Source organism: Alosa sapidissima, chromosome 11, assembly GCF_018492685.1.
Source record: "Alosa sapidissima isolate fAloSap1 chromosome 11, fAloSap1.pri, whole genome shotgun sequence".
NCBI classification, from domain to species: domain Eukaryota; kingdom Metazoa; phylum Chordata; class Actinopteri; order Clupeiformes; family Clupeidae; genus Alosa; species Alosa sapidissima.
In genome coordinates, this window is record NC_055967.1 from 38,089,642 (window position 1) to 38,107,366 (window position 17,725).

Here is a 17,725-nt window from a genome sequence, read left to right on the forward strand (position 1 = left end):
GCACAGACTCATTGAAAAGAAAGTTAAACATCTCTGGTAAAAACACCACAATACTCTTGTGCACAATGGGACAGGAGAAAAATGTCCACAGCAGTATAGTCTCTGGTCTTGAAGTCAGCAATATGGAAGGCCTGCTGTACCATAAACTCCCAGAGGTCTACACTCAAACGAAATTACCAGTTTCAAAACGACACATACCAACACAAGAATCAATAGACAAATGGAAATACTTACGTGAGGTGAAAATTCCACAATTGGACGCTGACATTGAGTTGTTAATAGGCACAAATGCTGCAAAGCTTATGGAGCCTTGGAAGGTGATAAATAGTAGAGGTAATGGGCCATATGCTGTTCGAACACCCTTAGGATGGGTCATCAATGGGCTCATGCAAGAAACATGTCAAATGCAAGGAAGTCACTCATGTACCGTAGTTAATCGCATATCTGTAGCAGATTTGAATGACTTGTTGATTAAACAGTATCATCAGGATTTTCCAGAACTGGCAGCTGAGGAGAAATCCGAGATGTCAGTTGAAGACAAACAGTTCATGTCTGTGATGGAAAGTTCAAAGGAACTAAGAAATGGTCATTATTACTTACCGTTACCCTTTAAAGAAAATGACTTAATGATGCCAAACAACTACCAACAGGCACAGCAGCGTGTTATGTCTCTGAAAAGAAAATTTGAAAAGAATGAACAATATCATAAAGAATATACTGCATTTCTAGAAGGAATGCTTGAAAAGGGCCACGCAGAAGCGGTGCCTTTTGATGAACTAGAAACCCAAAGTGGAAAGGTGTGGTACATTCCACATCACGGAGTGCACCATCCAAAGAAGGGCTCCCTGAGAGTTGTATTCGATTGTTCCGCATCCTTCCAGGGAACATCCTTGAACAGCAAATTGATACAAGGTCCAAATCTCACCAGTAACCTGATAGGCGTCCTGTTGCGCTTCCGCCAGGAGCCAATCGCCCTTATGGCAGATGTGGAAAGCATGTTTCACCAGGTGAGAGTTATGGAGAACCATGTGGACTTTTTGCGTTTTCTATGGTGGCCAAATGGTGACTCAGGTCAACCATTGAAAGAACACAGAATGACAGTGCACTTATTCGGGGCAACATCTTCGCCAAGTTGTGCAAGTTTCGCCCTCAAACAAACTGCCGAAGATTTCAAAGATCTCTTTTTGCATGAAACAGTGGAAACAATTAAGCAAGATTTTTATGTGGATGATTGCTTGAAATCGGTGGCCACTGAAGCTGATGCTGTGACGTTGTGCAAAGAGCTTGAAAGAGCTTGCTCAATGGGAGGCTTTCGTTTGCACAAATGGATAAGTAACAGCAGAACTGTCCTAATGTCCATCCCACAAGCAGCCAGAGCAAAGGAGGTCAAAGACCTCGACTTGGAATCCAGCGATCTTCCTACAGAAAGAACTCTTGGCATACAGTGGCACATAGAAAGAGACAAACTCACTTTTGCAGTGAGCCTGAAACAGCAGCCATGTACTCGAAGGGGAATACTGTCCATCATATCCTCGGTATACGATCCTCTTGGCTTCATCTCTCCATTCGTCCTTACTGCTAAGAACATTCTGCAAGATCTTTGCAAGCAGAATTATGCCTGGGACAAAGACCTACCAGACCACTACACGCAGCTGTGGCATGAATGGATGGCAGGTCTAAGTTGCATTGGAGAGCTCAGTGTCAACAGATGTTTCAAGCCAAAGAACTTTGGTCCGATAACATCTGCACAACTACATCACTTTAGTGATGCGTCTGAAAGTGGTTATGGTTGTGTCACGTACGTTCGTCTCTCAAATTCAGGACATGAAGTGCACACCTCATTTCTAATGGGGAAATCCCGAGTTGCACCATTGAAACAAACTACAATGCCAAGAATGGAACTCACTGCAGCAGTGCTTGCAGTACGAATGGATAGACTGATCAAAGCAGAGTTACAACTTGCTCTTGAGAACTCCATTTTCTGGACAGATAGTACGTCAACATTGAAGTACATTCAGAATGAGAACAAAAGATTTAAAACCTTTGTGGCCAATAGAGTGAACGCAATCAGAGAAATGACCAAGGTAAAACAATGGAGATACATAAACACTAAACAAAATCCAGCTGATTGTGCGTCTCGTGGTCTCAAGGCCAGTGCTCTTCTGAATTCGAAAGTTTGGCTGAATGGTCCAGAATTTCTCAAATGTCAGGAATCTGAATGGACAAATTCTGACATTACCATACAAACACATGAAGAAGAAGAAGAAGATGATGTGGAAGTGAAGAAGGATGTTCTTAGCATGAACTTAATTGTAAAGGAAGAACAAAATCCTACTCACACATTCATACACCATCACTCAAATTGGAACAATCTAACCAGAGCAGTAGCATGGCTACTTAAGCTAAAAGACATACTCTTGCAACTAAGTCAGAAAAGAAAGGAAATACTTACCAACATGAGTATTAAGAACTCAAATGCAGAGAAACAATGTCTGATGGAAAGAAAAATGCAAACAGTTAAAAAATGAATGAATGTACAGCAGATTACTTTAGAAGATGTCAAAAGAGCAGAAAATGCAATTGTACGCTTTACTCAAATGGAGGCATTTCCAGAAGAAATCAAAACCTCGCAAAAGGAAAACGCTCATGTCAGTCGTCAGAGCCACATTCGTAAGCTTGATCCTATTCTGCAAGATGGATTACTTCGTACAGGAGGGAGATTAAGCAGAATGGCTATGCCAGAGGACCGAAAACATCCTGTGGTTCTTCCAAAACACCATCATGTGTCCAAACTTGTGTTAAAACACATCCATGAACAACTAGGCCACTGTGGAAGGAACCATATGTTGGCCAAACTGCGACAGCAGTACTGGATTCCAGCAGCAAATTCCCTTGCTAGAAAGATACGGTCTGAGTGTGTGTTCTGCAGACGCCTACATTCAAACTTAGGAGAACAAAAGATGGCCGACTTGCCAAAAGAAAGAATAACACCAGATTTACCACCATTTACCTTTGTTGGAGCAGACTTCTTTGGTCCAATTACAGTAAAAAGAGGACGCAGTGAAGTGAAACGATATGGTGTCATTTTTACATGTTTCACAACTCGAGCGATACATTTGGAAATAGCCAATTCACTTGACACTGATTCATGTATCAACGCAATCCGCAGATTCATAAGCAGACGAGGGCAAGTGCGGCAAATAAGATCTGACAATGCCATAAAGGAGTGGAACCAAAGCAACAAACTCCAAGTTGCTCTGCAACAAAAAGGCATAAAATGGACTTACAACCCACCTGCCGCTTCACACTTTGGAGGAGTATGGGAGAGGTTAATAAAACAGGTCAAACAAATACTTTTATCACTGACAAAGGATCAGATATTAGATGATGAATCCCTTCACACTTTCATCTGTGAGGTAGAAGCCATAATGAATAGTCGCCCACTTACCACAAATTCAGATAGTCCAAATGACCTCGAACCTCTAACGCCCAACCACCTTTTACTTCTCAAAGGGCAACCCACATTACCGCCTGGCTTATTTCAGAAATCAGATGTGTATAGTAGACGCAAATGGAAGCAAATACAATACTTAGCTGATATATTTTGGAAAAGATGGGTTAGAGAGTATCTTCCAAACCTACAAGAAAGACAAAAATGGTTTAAAAAGAAAAGAAACTACGCAAATGGTGACATTGTGTTAATTGCAGACCCTACTGCCCCTAGGGGATCTTGGATGTTGGGGAGTTATTGACACAAAGAAAGATTCAAAGGGAATTGTTCGTAGTTTGATTTTAAAAACAAAGACAAGTGTTATAGACAGACCGATCACAAAGGTTTGCTTATTGTTGGAAAATGACATGTAGATATGAATGTCCAATGTATATGTAATGTTTATTTTACCTTGTAGGAACTAACATGTATACTGATCTTTACACGCGCACCATGGATTATGGACTATCCGAGCAAGAAATGTCTTGCAACGTACACACATGCGCACATTCATACAAATACACATACACACTGAAATGGACAATGCCTCTCTCGGCATAATGGACCTTTCCTTTTAAGTTATGCACTGAACAAGAAGGACTCTTAAAAAAAAAAAAAAAAAAAAAGGGGAAAAAAAAAAAAAAAAAAAGGGCTATTGCATGTGATATGGTCTTGAATGAATTGTGATGTAGGCTCCACGTGTTTACTGTGTATATTGTGATGTATGGCTCCACGTGTTTACTGTGTATATTGTTATTGTGATGCATGGCTCCATGTGTTTAGTTTAGTTTGTTATTGTACCTATTTAGCCGGTAGCAATAAGAGGGCCGGTGTGTAGGAGCCATTAATTACTTTCTCGTGATTAAGTTGATTTAATGACCCCTGCTGGTGACATGACCTTGTGGCCTTGGAAGGCCTTGGCACATAAGGAGTTAAATTGCACACCTGTGCCAATTAGTGGCATATAGGTAGAGAAAGGAGGAATCCTTGGGTAGTTGGTTTTGGAACTCGATGTTGGAACGCCAGCAGGCATATGGTTTTCAATTGTATTTGTATTTGTTACTTGTCAGTTTATTTATAGAGACGAACGAAACGAAATACTGGAATAAACGAACGAACAAACTATTGAAACCCCTGAGGCGTCCGAAGTGACTTACTGGAAGGCACTACAATATATATTGTTTTTCCAAATTGCGGAGCCCACTGTAAGGATGAGTAATAATTTGACTGATGGCAGTTCACTGCGCTAGGCCACAGATTTGCCTGCAAACAATTTATTAGGCTGTCTGGCAGTGGCGACTCATAAGGGAAGCCAAGGTCAACACTTTTATATTATTTAAAAGATAATAATGACAGTAATTTTGTTTTAAAGTATTCATTTCTTAAGAAATACTACACATTTGATGCTGTTTATCTCATTTGTAAATGGTGCACTGTCACTTTAAGCCCATTGTGTCACATGTTCTCATAATGATCCTTTTTTTACCAGCTCCGTTCAAATATAGCCTATGGCTAGTCCACAAACTCAAACATTGTTTGTGCCACATGTATAGCACAATATTAACAACGATAAGCATGATATTAAGTTGGCACAAACAGCTTTCATTCCCTTGGAAAGAGAAGCATGTATGACATGATGCTTGCTTGACATTTTCTGTTTGCAATTAAAAGTGAATTATGAGCCTGGTAGCCAGTAGCCACCTAGCTACAGTAGCTGAGTGAAATGTATTTCAATCGGCATATCATGTGCTTCATGTAAATAAATTATTGAATACTTCAAGACTATTAAGACCAGTTCCATTACACAAGGCAAAGACAACTCTTCATAATATTCTTGTCCACTTTCCAAATCACAGTGAGTGCAGCTATGTCATAGTGACCTGGATCTCATAGTTTATAACAGTACAGTAGGCTAGTGAGAACCGGATAATTCACAATCTCCTCTAATCTCGTATTTGTTGCCTTCACGATTTCCTTTTATATGTTTCTTATATTTAAAAGAAGATATCAATCATCATCAACAATGACAAGCCAGCTGGAACCTACTCATTTTCTCTCCCTCTCGTGCGTGCTTGGATGCGTTCTCAATTAAATGCAGTAGGCTAGCATAAGTTCAAGTTGGATCTTAATGGAGAGGACTCGAAAAGTATCAACTTTATGTAACATGCTGTTGGTGCTTTTTGACATTAAACGTTCTCTAACAAGAGTGCAAATCAGTTTGCAGTAAAGCTACTAGTGGTTGGCTAAATGTTGGTCCTTCCTCTGTCTCTTGGTGCCCTACACACAGTGCGTAACGCGTGTGGGGGTAGCGGCAGTACTGTACTGTGCTCTGGCCGCTTGTCTCCGCTATTTCTATATATATAGAAAGCGTCTGTGGGGTGACTGGTCCACGATCAGGAAATTTAGTTTTTGATTCGAGACATGTCAAGTCATCACAAGTCAAAGAGGCAAAGTCCGAGTCAAGTCTCAAGTGAATAGTATTCAAGTCCAAGTCGAGTCGCAAGTCATGCCGAATTTTATCAAGTCAAGTCTGAAGTCATTAAAATCATGACTCGAGTCTGACTCGAGTCCAAGTCATGTGACTCGAGTCCACATGTCTGGTGTGTACTCCTGTGTGTGTGTGTGTGTGTGTGTGTGTGTGTGTGTGTACTCCTGTGTACTCCTGTGTGTGTGTGTGTACTCCTGTGTGTGTACTCCTGTGTGTGTGTGTGTGTGTGTGTGTACTCCTGTGTGTGTATGTACTCCTGTGTGTGTGTGTACTCCTGTGTACTCCTGTGTGTGTGTGTGTGTACTCCTGTGTGTGTGTGTGTGTGTGTGTGTGTGTGTGTGTGTGTGTACTCCTGTGTGTGTATGTACTCCTGTGTGTGTGTGTACTCCTGTGTGTGTGTGTGTGTGTGTGTGTGTGTGTGTGTGTGTACTCCTGTGTGTGTGTGTACTCCTGTGTGTGTGTGTGTGTGTGTGTGTGTGTACTCCTGTGTGTGTGTGTGTGTGTGTGTGTGTGTACTCCTGTGTGTGTGTGTACTCCTGTGTGTGTGTGTGTGTGTGTGTGTGTGTGTGTGTGTGTGTGTGTGTGTGTGTGTGTGTGTGTGTGTGTGTGTGTGTGTACTCCTGTGTGTGTGTGTGTGTGTGTGTACTCCTGTGTACTCCTGTGTGTGTGTGTGTACTCCTGTGTGTGTGTGTGTACTCCTGTGTGTGTGTGTGTGTGTGTGTACTCCTGTGTACTCCTGTGTGTGTGTGTGTACTCCTGTGTGTGTGTGTGTACTCCTGTGTGTGTGTGTGTGTGTGTGTGTGTGTGTACTCCTGTGTGTGTGTGTGTGTGTACTCCTGTGTACTCCTGTGTGTGTACTCCTGTGTGTGTGTGTGTGCTCCTGTGTGTGTGTTCCTGTGTGTGTGTGTGTGTGTACTCCTGTGTGTGTGTTCCTGTGTGTGTGTGTGTGTACTCCTGTGCATACCTGTCAACATTTAGCTTTTAAAAAACGGGAGATTTTTTTTTCGGGGGGGTCAGTGTTTATACCGGATCTGTGTTTGCATATTTAATATGTTTCATACACGTGTTTCAACACTGCATTTCGGTCGTTGCTTTTACCTTACCATTACCTTACGCATGCCAGTTATGTATCCACCAGCTGCCTGCCTGCAGCCTACTTCCAAAACTCCAAAGCTGTTAGATTTGGTTCCGAGGGCTCAAGTTCAGTGTATCAACAACACTCAATAACAGTTTATGTGATGTGTTAATCAATTAAATTCCCAACAATTTCACAACAGCTAGTTCTGGAGTAGGCCATTCAACTAGCCCGCTTGCTTACGACGAGACTCAGGCTGCGCAGTCGGCACCCGCTTCCTTATTTGGGTTTTGGGTTGCCAGGTTTTAGCCTAAGTGATTGTGTATGTGTAGGGTGTATTTCATACACAATCTGGCAACCTGAATGGATCAATGATTTTAAAATGAAGTTTGATGGCCATGCAAATTACGGGAGTTTTCTGGGAGAAATAACAAAACGGGAGGGTGCTGGGAGATGACCTTGAAATACGGGAGACACCCGGGAAAAATGGGACTGTTGACAGGTATGCTCCTGTGTGTGTGTTTTGTGTGTATTAACTATTGTAGGTGGAAGGACATCAGCGATAACAACCTACCTCTGGGTTGTCAGTCAGGTAGATCTGCCTGGAGATGTTGTTCAAGGTGCAAATCCACTGTGGATAACAAACAGCATGGTCAGCAGAGGGCTGGTCCAGTTCAGGTGCTGATTAACTGAGCTCTAGAGAGAGGCTACAGTACGCAGGCAGAGGGGCATGTTCAGGCAGGTTGGTTATTTTGATAGAATGTACATGAAATCTGCAGCCTAGTAAATCACGTTGAGATTAAACTGTGCTGACACACACAGTTTTAAAGCTGGACAGACCGGCTGTGCAGTCCATCCCCGTCCCGCTGCGGGTCAGAGGAGGAGGCTGAGGAGGCTGTGCCAGGCTGAGGAGGCTGTGACAGGATGGCCTCATTTTCACTCAGAAGATAACATCAGCATGAAGAATGTGCTGCTGGGGCCTCCGTCTAAAGACTCTCTGGCCAAAATAACACTCGACTGAAAATAACCCGTAACACCACATTCGGTGTTCCATTCAAATGCCATTCCTGTATTTCTAAGAACCCACACACAATGGAGGACCAGTCACTAATACTCTATACTACACTAATACTCTATACTTCACTAATACTCTATACTTCACTAATACTCTATACTACACTGATACTCAATACTACACTGATACTCTATACTACACTGATACTCTATACTACACTGATACTCTATACTTCACTGATACTCTATACTTCACTGATACTCTATACTTCACTGATACTCTATACTTCACTGATACTCTATATATCACTGATACTCTATACTTCACTGATACTCTATACTTCACTGATACTCTATACTTCACTGATACTCTATACTTCACTGATACTCTATATATCACTGATACTCTATACTTCACTGATACTCTATACTTCACTGATACTGTATACTTCACTGATACTCTATACTACACTAATACTCTATATATCACTGATACTCTATATATCAATGATACTCTCTACTTCACTGATACTCTATATATCACTGATACTCTATATATCACTAATACTCAATACTTCACTGATACTCTATACTACACTGATACTCTATATATCACTAATACTCTATACTTCACTGATACTCTATATATCACTGATACTCTCTACTTCACTGATACTCTATATATCACTGATACTCTATATATCACTAATACTCAATACTTCACTGATACTCTATACTACACTGATACTCTATATATCACTGATACTCTATACTACACTGATACTCTATATATCACTGATACTCTATATATCAATGATACTCAATATATCACTGATACTCTCTACTTCACTGATACTCTATATATCACTGATACTCTATATATCACTAATACTCAATACTTCACTGATACTCTATACTACACTGATACTCTATATATCACTGATACTCTATATATCACTAATACTCTATACTTCACTGATACTCAATACTACACTGATACTCTATATATCACTGATACTCTATATATCACTGATACTCTATACTTCTATGCAAATTGAATGAGCATTTGATAACGTTTGATCTCTTTTGGAGACAGAATCTTTCATCAGATAATACATACCTCTTCATATTCCCTTTTGCTCTCTGCCTGCAGAATTATAGACCTGAGGGAAAAAAGGGAGATAAAAAGATAGATTCCTTCATCAGGTTATGGATTTGGAATAAAGAAAACCGCACAATGTAGCCAAAGCAAATTCATCATGCCATTCTTTTCAACCAGAGATATGCTGGAACAGTCTATCAAATTTTATATTAAGAAGAGCTTTTGTCACCAACCTGTTATTATTCCATGAAAAATGATGGTATGACACAACACTGAAAATGACACAAAACACACACACACACACACACACACACACAAAACACACCCTTTCACAGCGGCTCCCTCACACAAGCATTTGATTCATGAGAAGCACATACAGCATCTGTTAAATAAGTCTGACCCCACTTATCCAGATTTCCTGTTCCTTAGAGGCTTGCATCTATAGATGACAATAAGCTTACAACTATTGCAAGTTTGAGTGTGTGTGTGTGTGCATGTGTGTGGTGTGCATATGTGTGTGTGTGTGTGCATGTGTGTGTGTTAAGGCATCTGTGCATGTGTGTGTACTCCTGTGTGTGTGTGTGTGTGTGTATTTGTTAAGGCGTCTGTGTATGTGCATGTGTGTGTACTCCTGTGTGTGTGTGTGTGTGTGTGTGTGTGTGTGTGTGTGTGTGTATGTGTATGTGTATGTGCATGTGTATGTGCATGTGTAACTGTGAGCCCAGTGTGTGCATGTGTCCATGACACCACCACCACCACCAGCAGCAGCACAGCCCCCATGCCCCTGAGCTCAATGAAGCACTTTGGGCACAAATAAATGCACATCCACAGCATTTAGACCCCTGCCTTGAGGTCATAGCATGCTCACTTTCCGGCGAAGTCGGCGCTTTAGCGTCGCGTCTTGCTCCTCGCTTGAGGAAGGGGGACAGCGGCGCGCCGGAGCTAATGAGCAGAGCAGAGCAGAGCAGAGCAGAGGCTTGCTCTCTCTCTCCCCTCGCCCTCTCTCCCCCCCCCCTGCTCTCTCTCCCCCCCCTCTCTCTCTCTGCTCTCTCTCTCTCTCCCCCCCCTCTCTCTCTCTGCTCTCTCTCTCGCCCTCTCTGCTCTCTCTCTCTCTCGCCCTCTCTGCTCTCTCTCCCCCCCCCCCCTCTCTCTCTCCCCCCCCCCCCCTCTCTCTCTCTCTCTCTCTCTCTCGCCCTCTCTGCTCTCTCTCCCCCCCCCCCTCTCTCTCTCTCGGTTTCTCTCTCTCTCGCCCTCTCTCTCTCTCTCTCTCTCTCTCTCTCTCTCTCTCTCTCTCTGCCGCCGCCTTAACATTGCATTTTTAATGGACGTGTCTGGCTCCCTGCCCGCCCTGACGATGACGCTGAGCAGACGAGCCAGATAAACCGGCAACCTGTCTCCGCCTGGGTGAAGTCCACAGATCCGCGTCTGCCTGGGTGAAGTCCACAGATCCGGTGCCTCTCCCTTCGCTCACACAGGCAGATTGCCCTTCGCTCACACAGGCAGATTGCCCTTCGCTCACACAGGCAGATTGCAAAGCAAAACTAGAGGCCTGCTCTCATAGAGGCCTGCTCTCATAGAGGCCTGCAGTCATAGAGGCCCATAGAGGCCTGCTCTCATAGAGGCCCATAGAGGCCTGCACGGAATGAATACACACTTTTCCCCAGTGAACTGTTCATAATGACACAGTGCAGTGCAGACACAGAGGTGAGAAGAATCGATAGACAGACGGAGAGACGGAGAGACGGAGAGACGGAGAGACGGAGAGACGGAGAGACGGAGAGACAGAGAAGCCGAGAAAAAGAGAAAGAGAGCGACGGAGATTAAAAATGAAAGTGAAATGCACCATGACAGATTGGAGAGAAAGCTCCCCAAGCCTCGGCTGGCAGACATGCCCACGTTTTGCCCGTGGGCGAGGTCATCTATATATATATATATATATATATATATATATATATATATATATATATATATATATTTATACTATACATACTCACGTTTTGCCCGTGGGCGAGGTCATCTATATATATATATATATATATATATATATATATATATATATATATATATATATATATATATATATATATATACACTTATACTATACATGCTCACGTTTTGCCCGTGGGCGAGGTGATCTGGAGGCAGTAGCGCCGGTCCTCGCACTCCACGGCCATGACGGAGCTATTGTCCAGGTCCATCACCATGCCCCCAGCGACCGCACCGCGCGGCTGGCACATGAGGTTCCCTCCCTGGGTGAAGAAGTACAGCCGGTCCCAGGCTGTGGTGACCAGGCCCGTTTTACTGGTGGAGGAAGAGGAGGTGGAGGAGGGGAGGAGGAGGAGGAGGAGGAGGGTGGGAGGATTAAGTGGGAGCTGCCATTTTAAGAATTTCATCCTGATGAGTTCAGGATGAGTAATTAGATCATCTCTGTGTAACATTTGCCGAAATGTTCTCATGACATTCCAAAATGACTAATTTACTGTGAGCGCTGACAGCTCTCCTCGGGGATTAATATTCTGTATTAGCAACATTAAAGTTTAATAGAGTTAACTGCACTGAAGGCATTTCATTTCTCTTTTCTTCAGACATCCCCACAGTGTCCCAGTTTGCTGTGGGTGTGACTAACTGGGACAGAGTGGAGTGTGTATATATATATCTGTGGAGTGGAGTGTGTGTATATATATATATATACACACTCCACTCCATAGATCTGTGGAGTGGAGTGTGTATATGTAAGGGATAATGCCCGACGAGGTGTCCATTATCAGAAATAAATGGACGACGCGGAGGTGTGAACCGTCCGACGCGAAGCGGTTGCTTCCGCGAAGTCCATTTATTTCTGATAATGGACGCATCGAAGGGCATTATCCCGTTTATACCATGGTCACTTACGAATAAATAAATATGAAATCAATTATTAATACTAAATGAGTTTTAGAGCTAAAATCGTTAGTTTTTTCAGCTGTTTATCGCAATGCTGTGGAATGTTGATAAGTCACAGCTGAGCGGACTAATTCAGGCGTTGTCAAGCAACGTCATAATAATTTTATAGGTGTAGTATATCACTTTTTAAATGGCACCCTTTTTAACCTAGACCATGGTATAAATATATATATATATGTGGAGTGGAGTGTGTGTGTGTGTGTGTGTGTATATATATATATATATATATTTGTGGAGTGGAGTGAGTTTTTATTCACTCAGTCTTACTTGCGGATGTTGAGGTAGCCTGCTTTCTGGATGAGCGTGCGGTTGACAGGGTCCAGGTCCCGATCGGGCATGTACACCATGTCCTCAACAGACAGCAGATCTCTTTGGGTCATACGCATGCTCTCGGCCTCCGTGTCCAGCTGTGACTGAATACTGGCAGAGAGAGAGAGAGATGCAGAGAGATGCAGAGAGATGCAAAGAGAGATAGAGAGAGAAAGAGATACAGAGAGAGAGAGATGGAGAGAGAGATACAGAGAGAGAGAGATGCAAAGAGAGAGAGATACAGAGAGAGAGATGCAGAGAGATGCAGAGAGATGCAGAGAGATAGAGAGAGATGCAGAGAGATGCAGAGAGAGATGCAGAGAGAGATAGAGAGAGATGCAGAGAGAGATACAGAGAGAGATGCAGAGAGAGAGAGAGATACAGAGAGAGAGAGATGGAGAGAGAGATACAGAGAGAGAGAGATGCAGAGAGAGAGAGAGAACTGTAAGCTGATGTACAGCATATGTCTTTCAGACAACTTCAATCTGCAACTACACTAAAGAAGCCTCTAGGAAGAACAGTACAGTGCTGCAATTACACTCAATTCATCCCGATGTCCTGAACAAGTGAGTTAAGAATGAACAAAACTGACCAAAGGTGAGTTTACACTGACGACTTTTTGAAGCTTGTTACCTTTGCGTCATACTGGATACTGAGGACAGAAAAGTGTCCATCTTCTTTGTCACCAGCTCAATGCCTTTCTTGAAGAAGTTTATCTAGACAAAGAACCAAAACACAAAAGAATGTAAACTCTCTTGATAACAACCTCTGCATGCCCTCGGCTGGCCTGCATTTAGCGGCCCGACCTGTCCTACCGGCGCTTAGCGGCCTGACCTCTCCTGTCCTACCTGCGCTTAGCGGCCTGACCGCCGGTCCTACCTGTGCGTGTGTGTAGCCCAGCATGGGCTCCAGCATGGCCACTCTCTTGCGGTGCTGCAGCGCATTGAGCGCGCAGTAGTACTGCATGGACGCCTGGTGCTGCTTCCTCCTGGCGAAGGCCACCTCGCTGACCACCTCCGCTTTCGCCTGTGTGGAGTGGACACAGACAAATCAGCACCGGCCGCACATTACAACACAGACAAATCACCCCCGCCCGCACAAATCACCCCTGCCCGCACAAATCACCCCTGCCCGCACATTCCAACACAGACAAATCACCCCTGCCCACACATTACAACACAGACAAATCACCCCCGCCCGCACAAATCACCCCTGCCTGCACATTCCAACACAGACAAATCACCCCTGCCTGCACATTACAACACAGACAAATCACCCCTGCCCGCACATTACAACACAGACAAATCACCCCCGCCCGCACATTCCAACACTGGAGAGCGAGGGGGAGAGAGTGTGTTGTGTTTACAGGGAGGTGGGACAATGACAACTGGGAGCTTATTATTCATCAAGGGAACCGTGTCACACATGACAAATGGCTGCAGCGCCATGTTTAAATTCAAGGGTGCAACTGTCCAGGCCACCTTCTCATTCTCCCTCTTCTTGGGCAGTCGGCTGTACTTCACCATGGCCGCCTCGTGTTCTGCAGTGGAAAAGACATGTGTGAGTGCATTTGCTTTTTCTTTTTGCTTATTCAATGGCCTGATTGGAATGGACCACATATCACCCATACAAAATGCAGAGTGTGCAAGAAAAAGTCCTTTCCGAACTGAAGTGCTGCTGCTCTTCATATCATTTGTGTTTGTGTTGCAAACATTCAGTGACGAGCACCAAGGTGAGCAAACGGAGATACGTACCGTCAGTGGCGATGCCGAATATCTCCTTCATCGTGCTTATTTCTGTACAAAGACAGACAGACAGACAGACTGATTGACAAGATCAGTTTATGATCCAATAAGTAGCAGCTCAGTGGTGTGTATATATGGGGGCACTGTCTCTGTGGGCTGTGTGTGTGTGTGTGTGTGTATGTGTGTGTGTGTGTGTGTGTGTGTGTGTGTGTGTGTGGGTGCAGTGTTTCCCACAGAATTGAATTCTATTTGTGGTGGCAGGTTTGCAGAATTAACTTGAATGCAACAGTTTTTAAGAAATTAGCACAGCATGGTTATGATGCTAACTAGATTTAAGCACAATTTTTAGTACAACCTGGAAAATCATTGTGTGGTGGTCAATGTTGATATTGTGGTGGGCCACCACAAATAACTCAATGTATGGGAAACACTGGGGTGTGTTTCTGGTGCATGCAGAAGATACCTGTGAGGTCTTTCTCTCTGAACTGGATCATGGGGTACACCATTCGATCTGCAATCAGGGTGGCCAGCTCCGAGTGCAGACTGTTTAGCTGTGAGGGAACACAGAAGTGAGCACATGAGCCTCACACGGCAAAACACACACCACTACCAACACCACCAACACAACACCCACCATTACCAACACCACCAACACCAACACGGCAAAACACCCACCATTACCAACACCAACACTGCAAAACACACACCATTATCAACACCACCAACACCAACACTGCAAAACACCCACCATTACCAACACCACCAACACCAACACTGCAAAACACCCACCATTACCAACACCACCAACACCAACACTGCAAAACAACCACCATTACCAACACCACCAACACTAACACTGCAAAACACACAACATTATCAAGACCACCAACACAACACCCTATTTAATACCCCTGCTGAAAAAAACAGCTAGAAAGCAGCTTATGCTGGTAGCTGGTTTTAACTGGTCTTTGCTGGTTTTCTTCCAGCTCTTGCTGGTCTTTGCTAGTGTAGCTGGTTGGGCCACCAGCTGGACATGTTGGCGTGACCATCTGAGGAAGCTGGTCATGCTGGTGTGACCAGCCTGTCATGTAGGATACAGCTGGTGTAAGATAGTCATGCTGGTGACCAGCCTGCCAAACTTGACATTGTTGGTGTAAGATGGTCATGCTGGTTTGCTAGAATGACCAACATAAGCTGGCATGGCCAGTTAAACCAGCAGTGTAGACCTGCAACACCAGCTAAAATGACCAGCTTGAGGTGGTAAAACCAGCTGAATTACCATCGTAAGCTGGGTAAACCAGCTGAAGATATGTTTTTGAAAGAGTTTTGCTGGTCTAGCAGGTCAACCATCATAGGGTGGTCAAAGAAGCTGGTTAACAAGCTGGTCAACCAGCAAACCACCTTAAGCTGGTCAGGCTGTTTTTTTTCAGCAGGGACCATGTCAACACTGCAAAACACAGACCAATACCAACACCAACAACAACACAACACCTTATCTGATACCCAATCATGTCAACACCATTTACTGCACCCTCACTGCACAGACAGACATACTGTACATGGTCTTTATATACACAAGTCCATATGTGAGGACACAATAAGATGATTCAACAAGCTGCATTAGTGATGGAGGCTAACACACTGTAGAGGTGTGCAGTGGAGCTAGATCGATTGTCACCATTTGCTTATTCAAACATAGGGTTGCACCACCACATGATGAAATGACGCTAATGTTTTCTGTGACCAACACAAGTGCAGAATTAAATAGATTGTCTGTAGAAATACATTCCACCTAAATAACACCCATACTGATCAGTGCAGACCTATCCTGTCCTAGCATGAATTTGGAATAAATAAATGTGAATTTGAGACATTTTTATATAATGAGACTCATTGTGAATACAGTGTTCCACCTCCTACCCCTCCCCACCTCTATTATCCACTTTAATAGCTTCACTTAATTAATGTTGCGATTTAATGAGACTCCAAATTGTATTAGCTCGTGCCCACATACATTTTACTGCTAAAAATAACACATAAAACCTTTCCAAATTACTCCTCTCCATCTAATTCCAATACAGCACAGTGAAATGTGATTCTACTATGAGTATTATTTTGCTGCCAACTCTCTCGTCATATAGGGGATTATGATTTTAATTCACCTGCAAAAGCCAAGGATATAAATATCACTGCTAATGCAACCAACCACAATAAACTAATCTCTAGAGGCTCCATTGTGGAGGCGGCCGTATGTAAAAATCTGAACATGCCGTCCAAAAAATCTTCCTCCTAAAGTCCTTCTCAAATGCCAAGGTGTTTCCTTATACCACCAACGAAATCAACAAACGGATTTACCAGATATCTCAGATATTTACCAGATACCTCTAAAGCCACCCATGGCCCTATCAGATAGATAGATAGATAGATAGATAGATAGATAGATAGATAGATAGATAGATACTTTATTGATCCCCAGGGGAAATTCAAGGTCTCAGCAGCATACAGACAACACAAACACATTCTTTAACAGCAGAAAGAGTAATTAAAGTATATAATATAAAAACACAACTAAGCAATAAGGACAGTAGAAGATAAAGAATATGCTAAATATACTAAAATACAAATTATACTAACTAACACTTAATCTAAATCAATTCTAAAAACAGTATCCACATAGTGGTGATTAATCAATCAGAGGCGCTTGCAATGACTGAGGCAGGGACTGAGCCTGTGATTCCTGTGAGCCGGTGAAGAGGCAGACAGACTATGCAGAGAAGTCTATCTCTCCTCTTCCCTTAAGTGAGGCATTGAACAGTTCAATGGCCCTGGGGACAAATGACTTTCTCAGTCTGTCAGTTGTGCAAGGCAGTGAGCGAAGTCTCCAGCTGATCAGGCTCTTCTGCAATATGACAATATGACACTCATTCACACAGAGCACCTTAGAGCACAGAGAATCACAGACTCAGTCCCTGCCTCAGTCATTGCAAGCGCCTCTGATTTATTAATCACCACTATGTGGATACTGTTTTTAGAATTGATTTAGATTAAGTGTTAGTTAGTATAATTTGTATTTTTGTACATCATACTTTTTTTGTTGGGAAAGCAGCATACAGTTCTGGTGGGAACAACAATGTCCATGCAGAAGTTCAGGTAGTCAGTTGTGCACTGTGTGACCTCCTCTAAGTCCTCTCCATTCTGTAACACACTCCAGTCAGTACACTCGAAGCAGTCTCTCAGAGCCTCATCCACTTCGGGTGTCCACTTCCTGAAGGTGCGTGTGGCAACTGGTAGCCTCTGTACTTTGGGCTTGTACATTGGCTGTAGATGAATGAGGTTGTGGTCTGACTTTCCCAGTGGGGGGAGGGGGTTTGCACTGTATGCATCCCTCACGTTTGCATGCATGAGGTCTATTGTCCTGTTTTTCCTTGTAGGGCAGTCAACATACTGGTAAAAATTCATGAGTGTGGAATCCAGTGTTATATGATTGAAGTCGCCAGAGATCACAAAAAAGGCGTCAGTGTGTTGGGTTTGAAGCCTTGCGATTGTGGAGTGGATGACG

At 43.4% G+C, this 17,725-nt stretch overlaps 1 protein-coding gene across 4 annotated transcripts in view; it reads right to left on the reverse strand.

The window, feature by feature from the left end:
• The window catches only part of appl2 (adaptor protein, phosphotyrosine interaction, PH domain and leucine zipper containing 2), a 45,509-nt gene that overhangs the window by 16,312 nt on the left and 11,472 nt on the right, over positions 1–17,725 (reverse strand). For 3 of the 4 annotated variants that reach the window (XR_006035170.1, XM_042110676.1, XM_042110674.1), the window contains exons 6-15: positions 14,630–14,717; positions 14,176–14,217; positions 13,903–13,961; positions 13,301–13,447; positions 13,055–13,137; positions 12,380–12,532; positions 11,282–11,470; positions 9,403–9,441; positions 9,188–9,230; positions 7,628–7,684 (exon numbers count right to left, since the gene is read on the reverse strand). Coding sequence is in view for 3 of the 4 variants with exons in the window: in XM_042110676.1 (XP_041966610.1) it covers positions 7,628–7,684; positions 9,188–9,230; positions 9,403–9,441; positions 11,282–11,470; positions 12,380–12,532; positions 13,055–13,137; positions 13,301–13,447; positions 13,903–13,961; positions 14,176–14,217; positions 14,630–14,717 (900 nt within the window). In the remaining variant the exon portion in view is untranslated. The remainder of the gene's footprint in view (positions 1–7,627; positions 7,685–9,187; positions 9,231–9,402; positions 9,442–11,281; positions 11,471–12,379; positions 12,533–13,054; positions 13,138–13,300; positions 13,448–13,902; positions 13,962–14,175; positions 14,218–14,629; positions 14,718–17,725) is intronic. The other variant, XM_042110675.1, reaches the window with a different exon arrangement.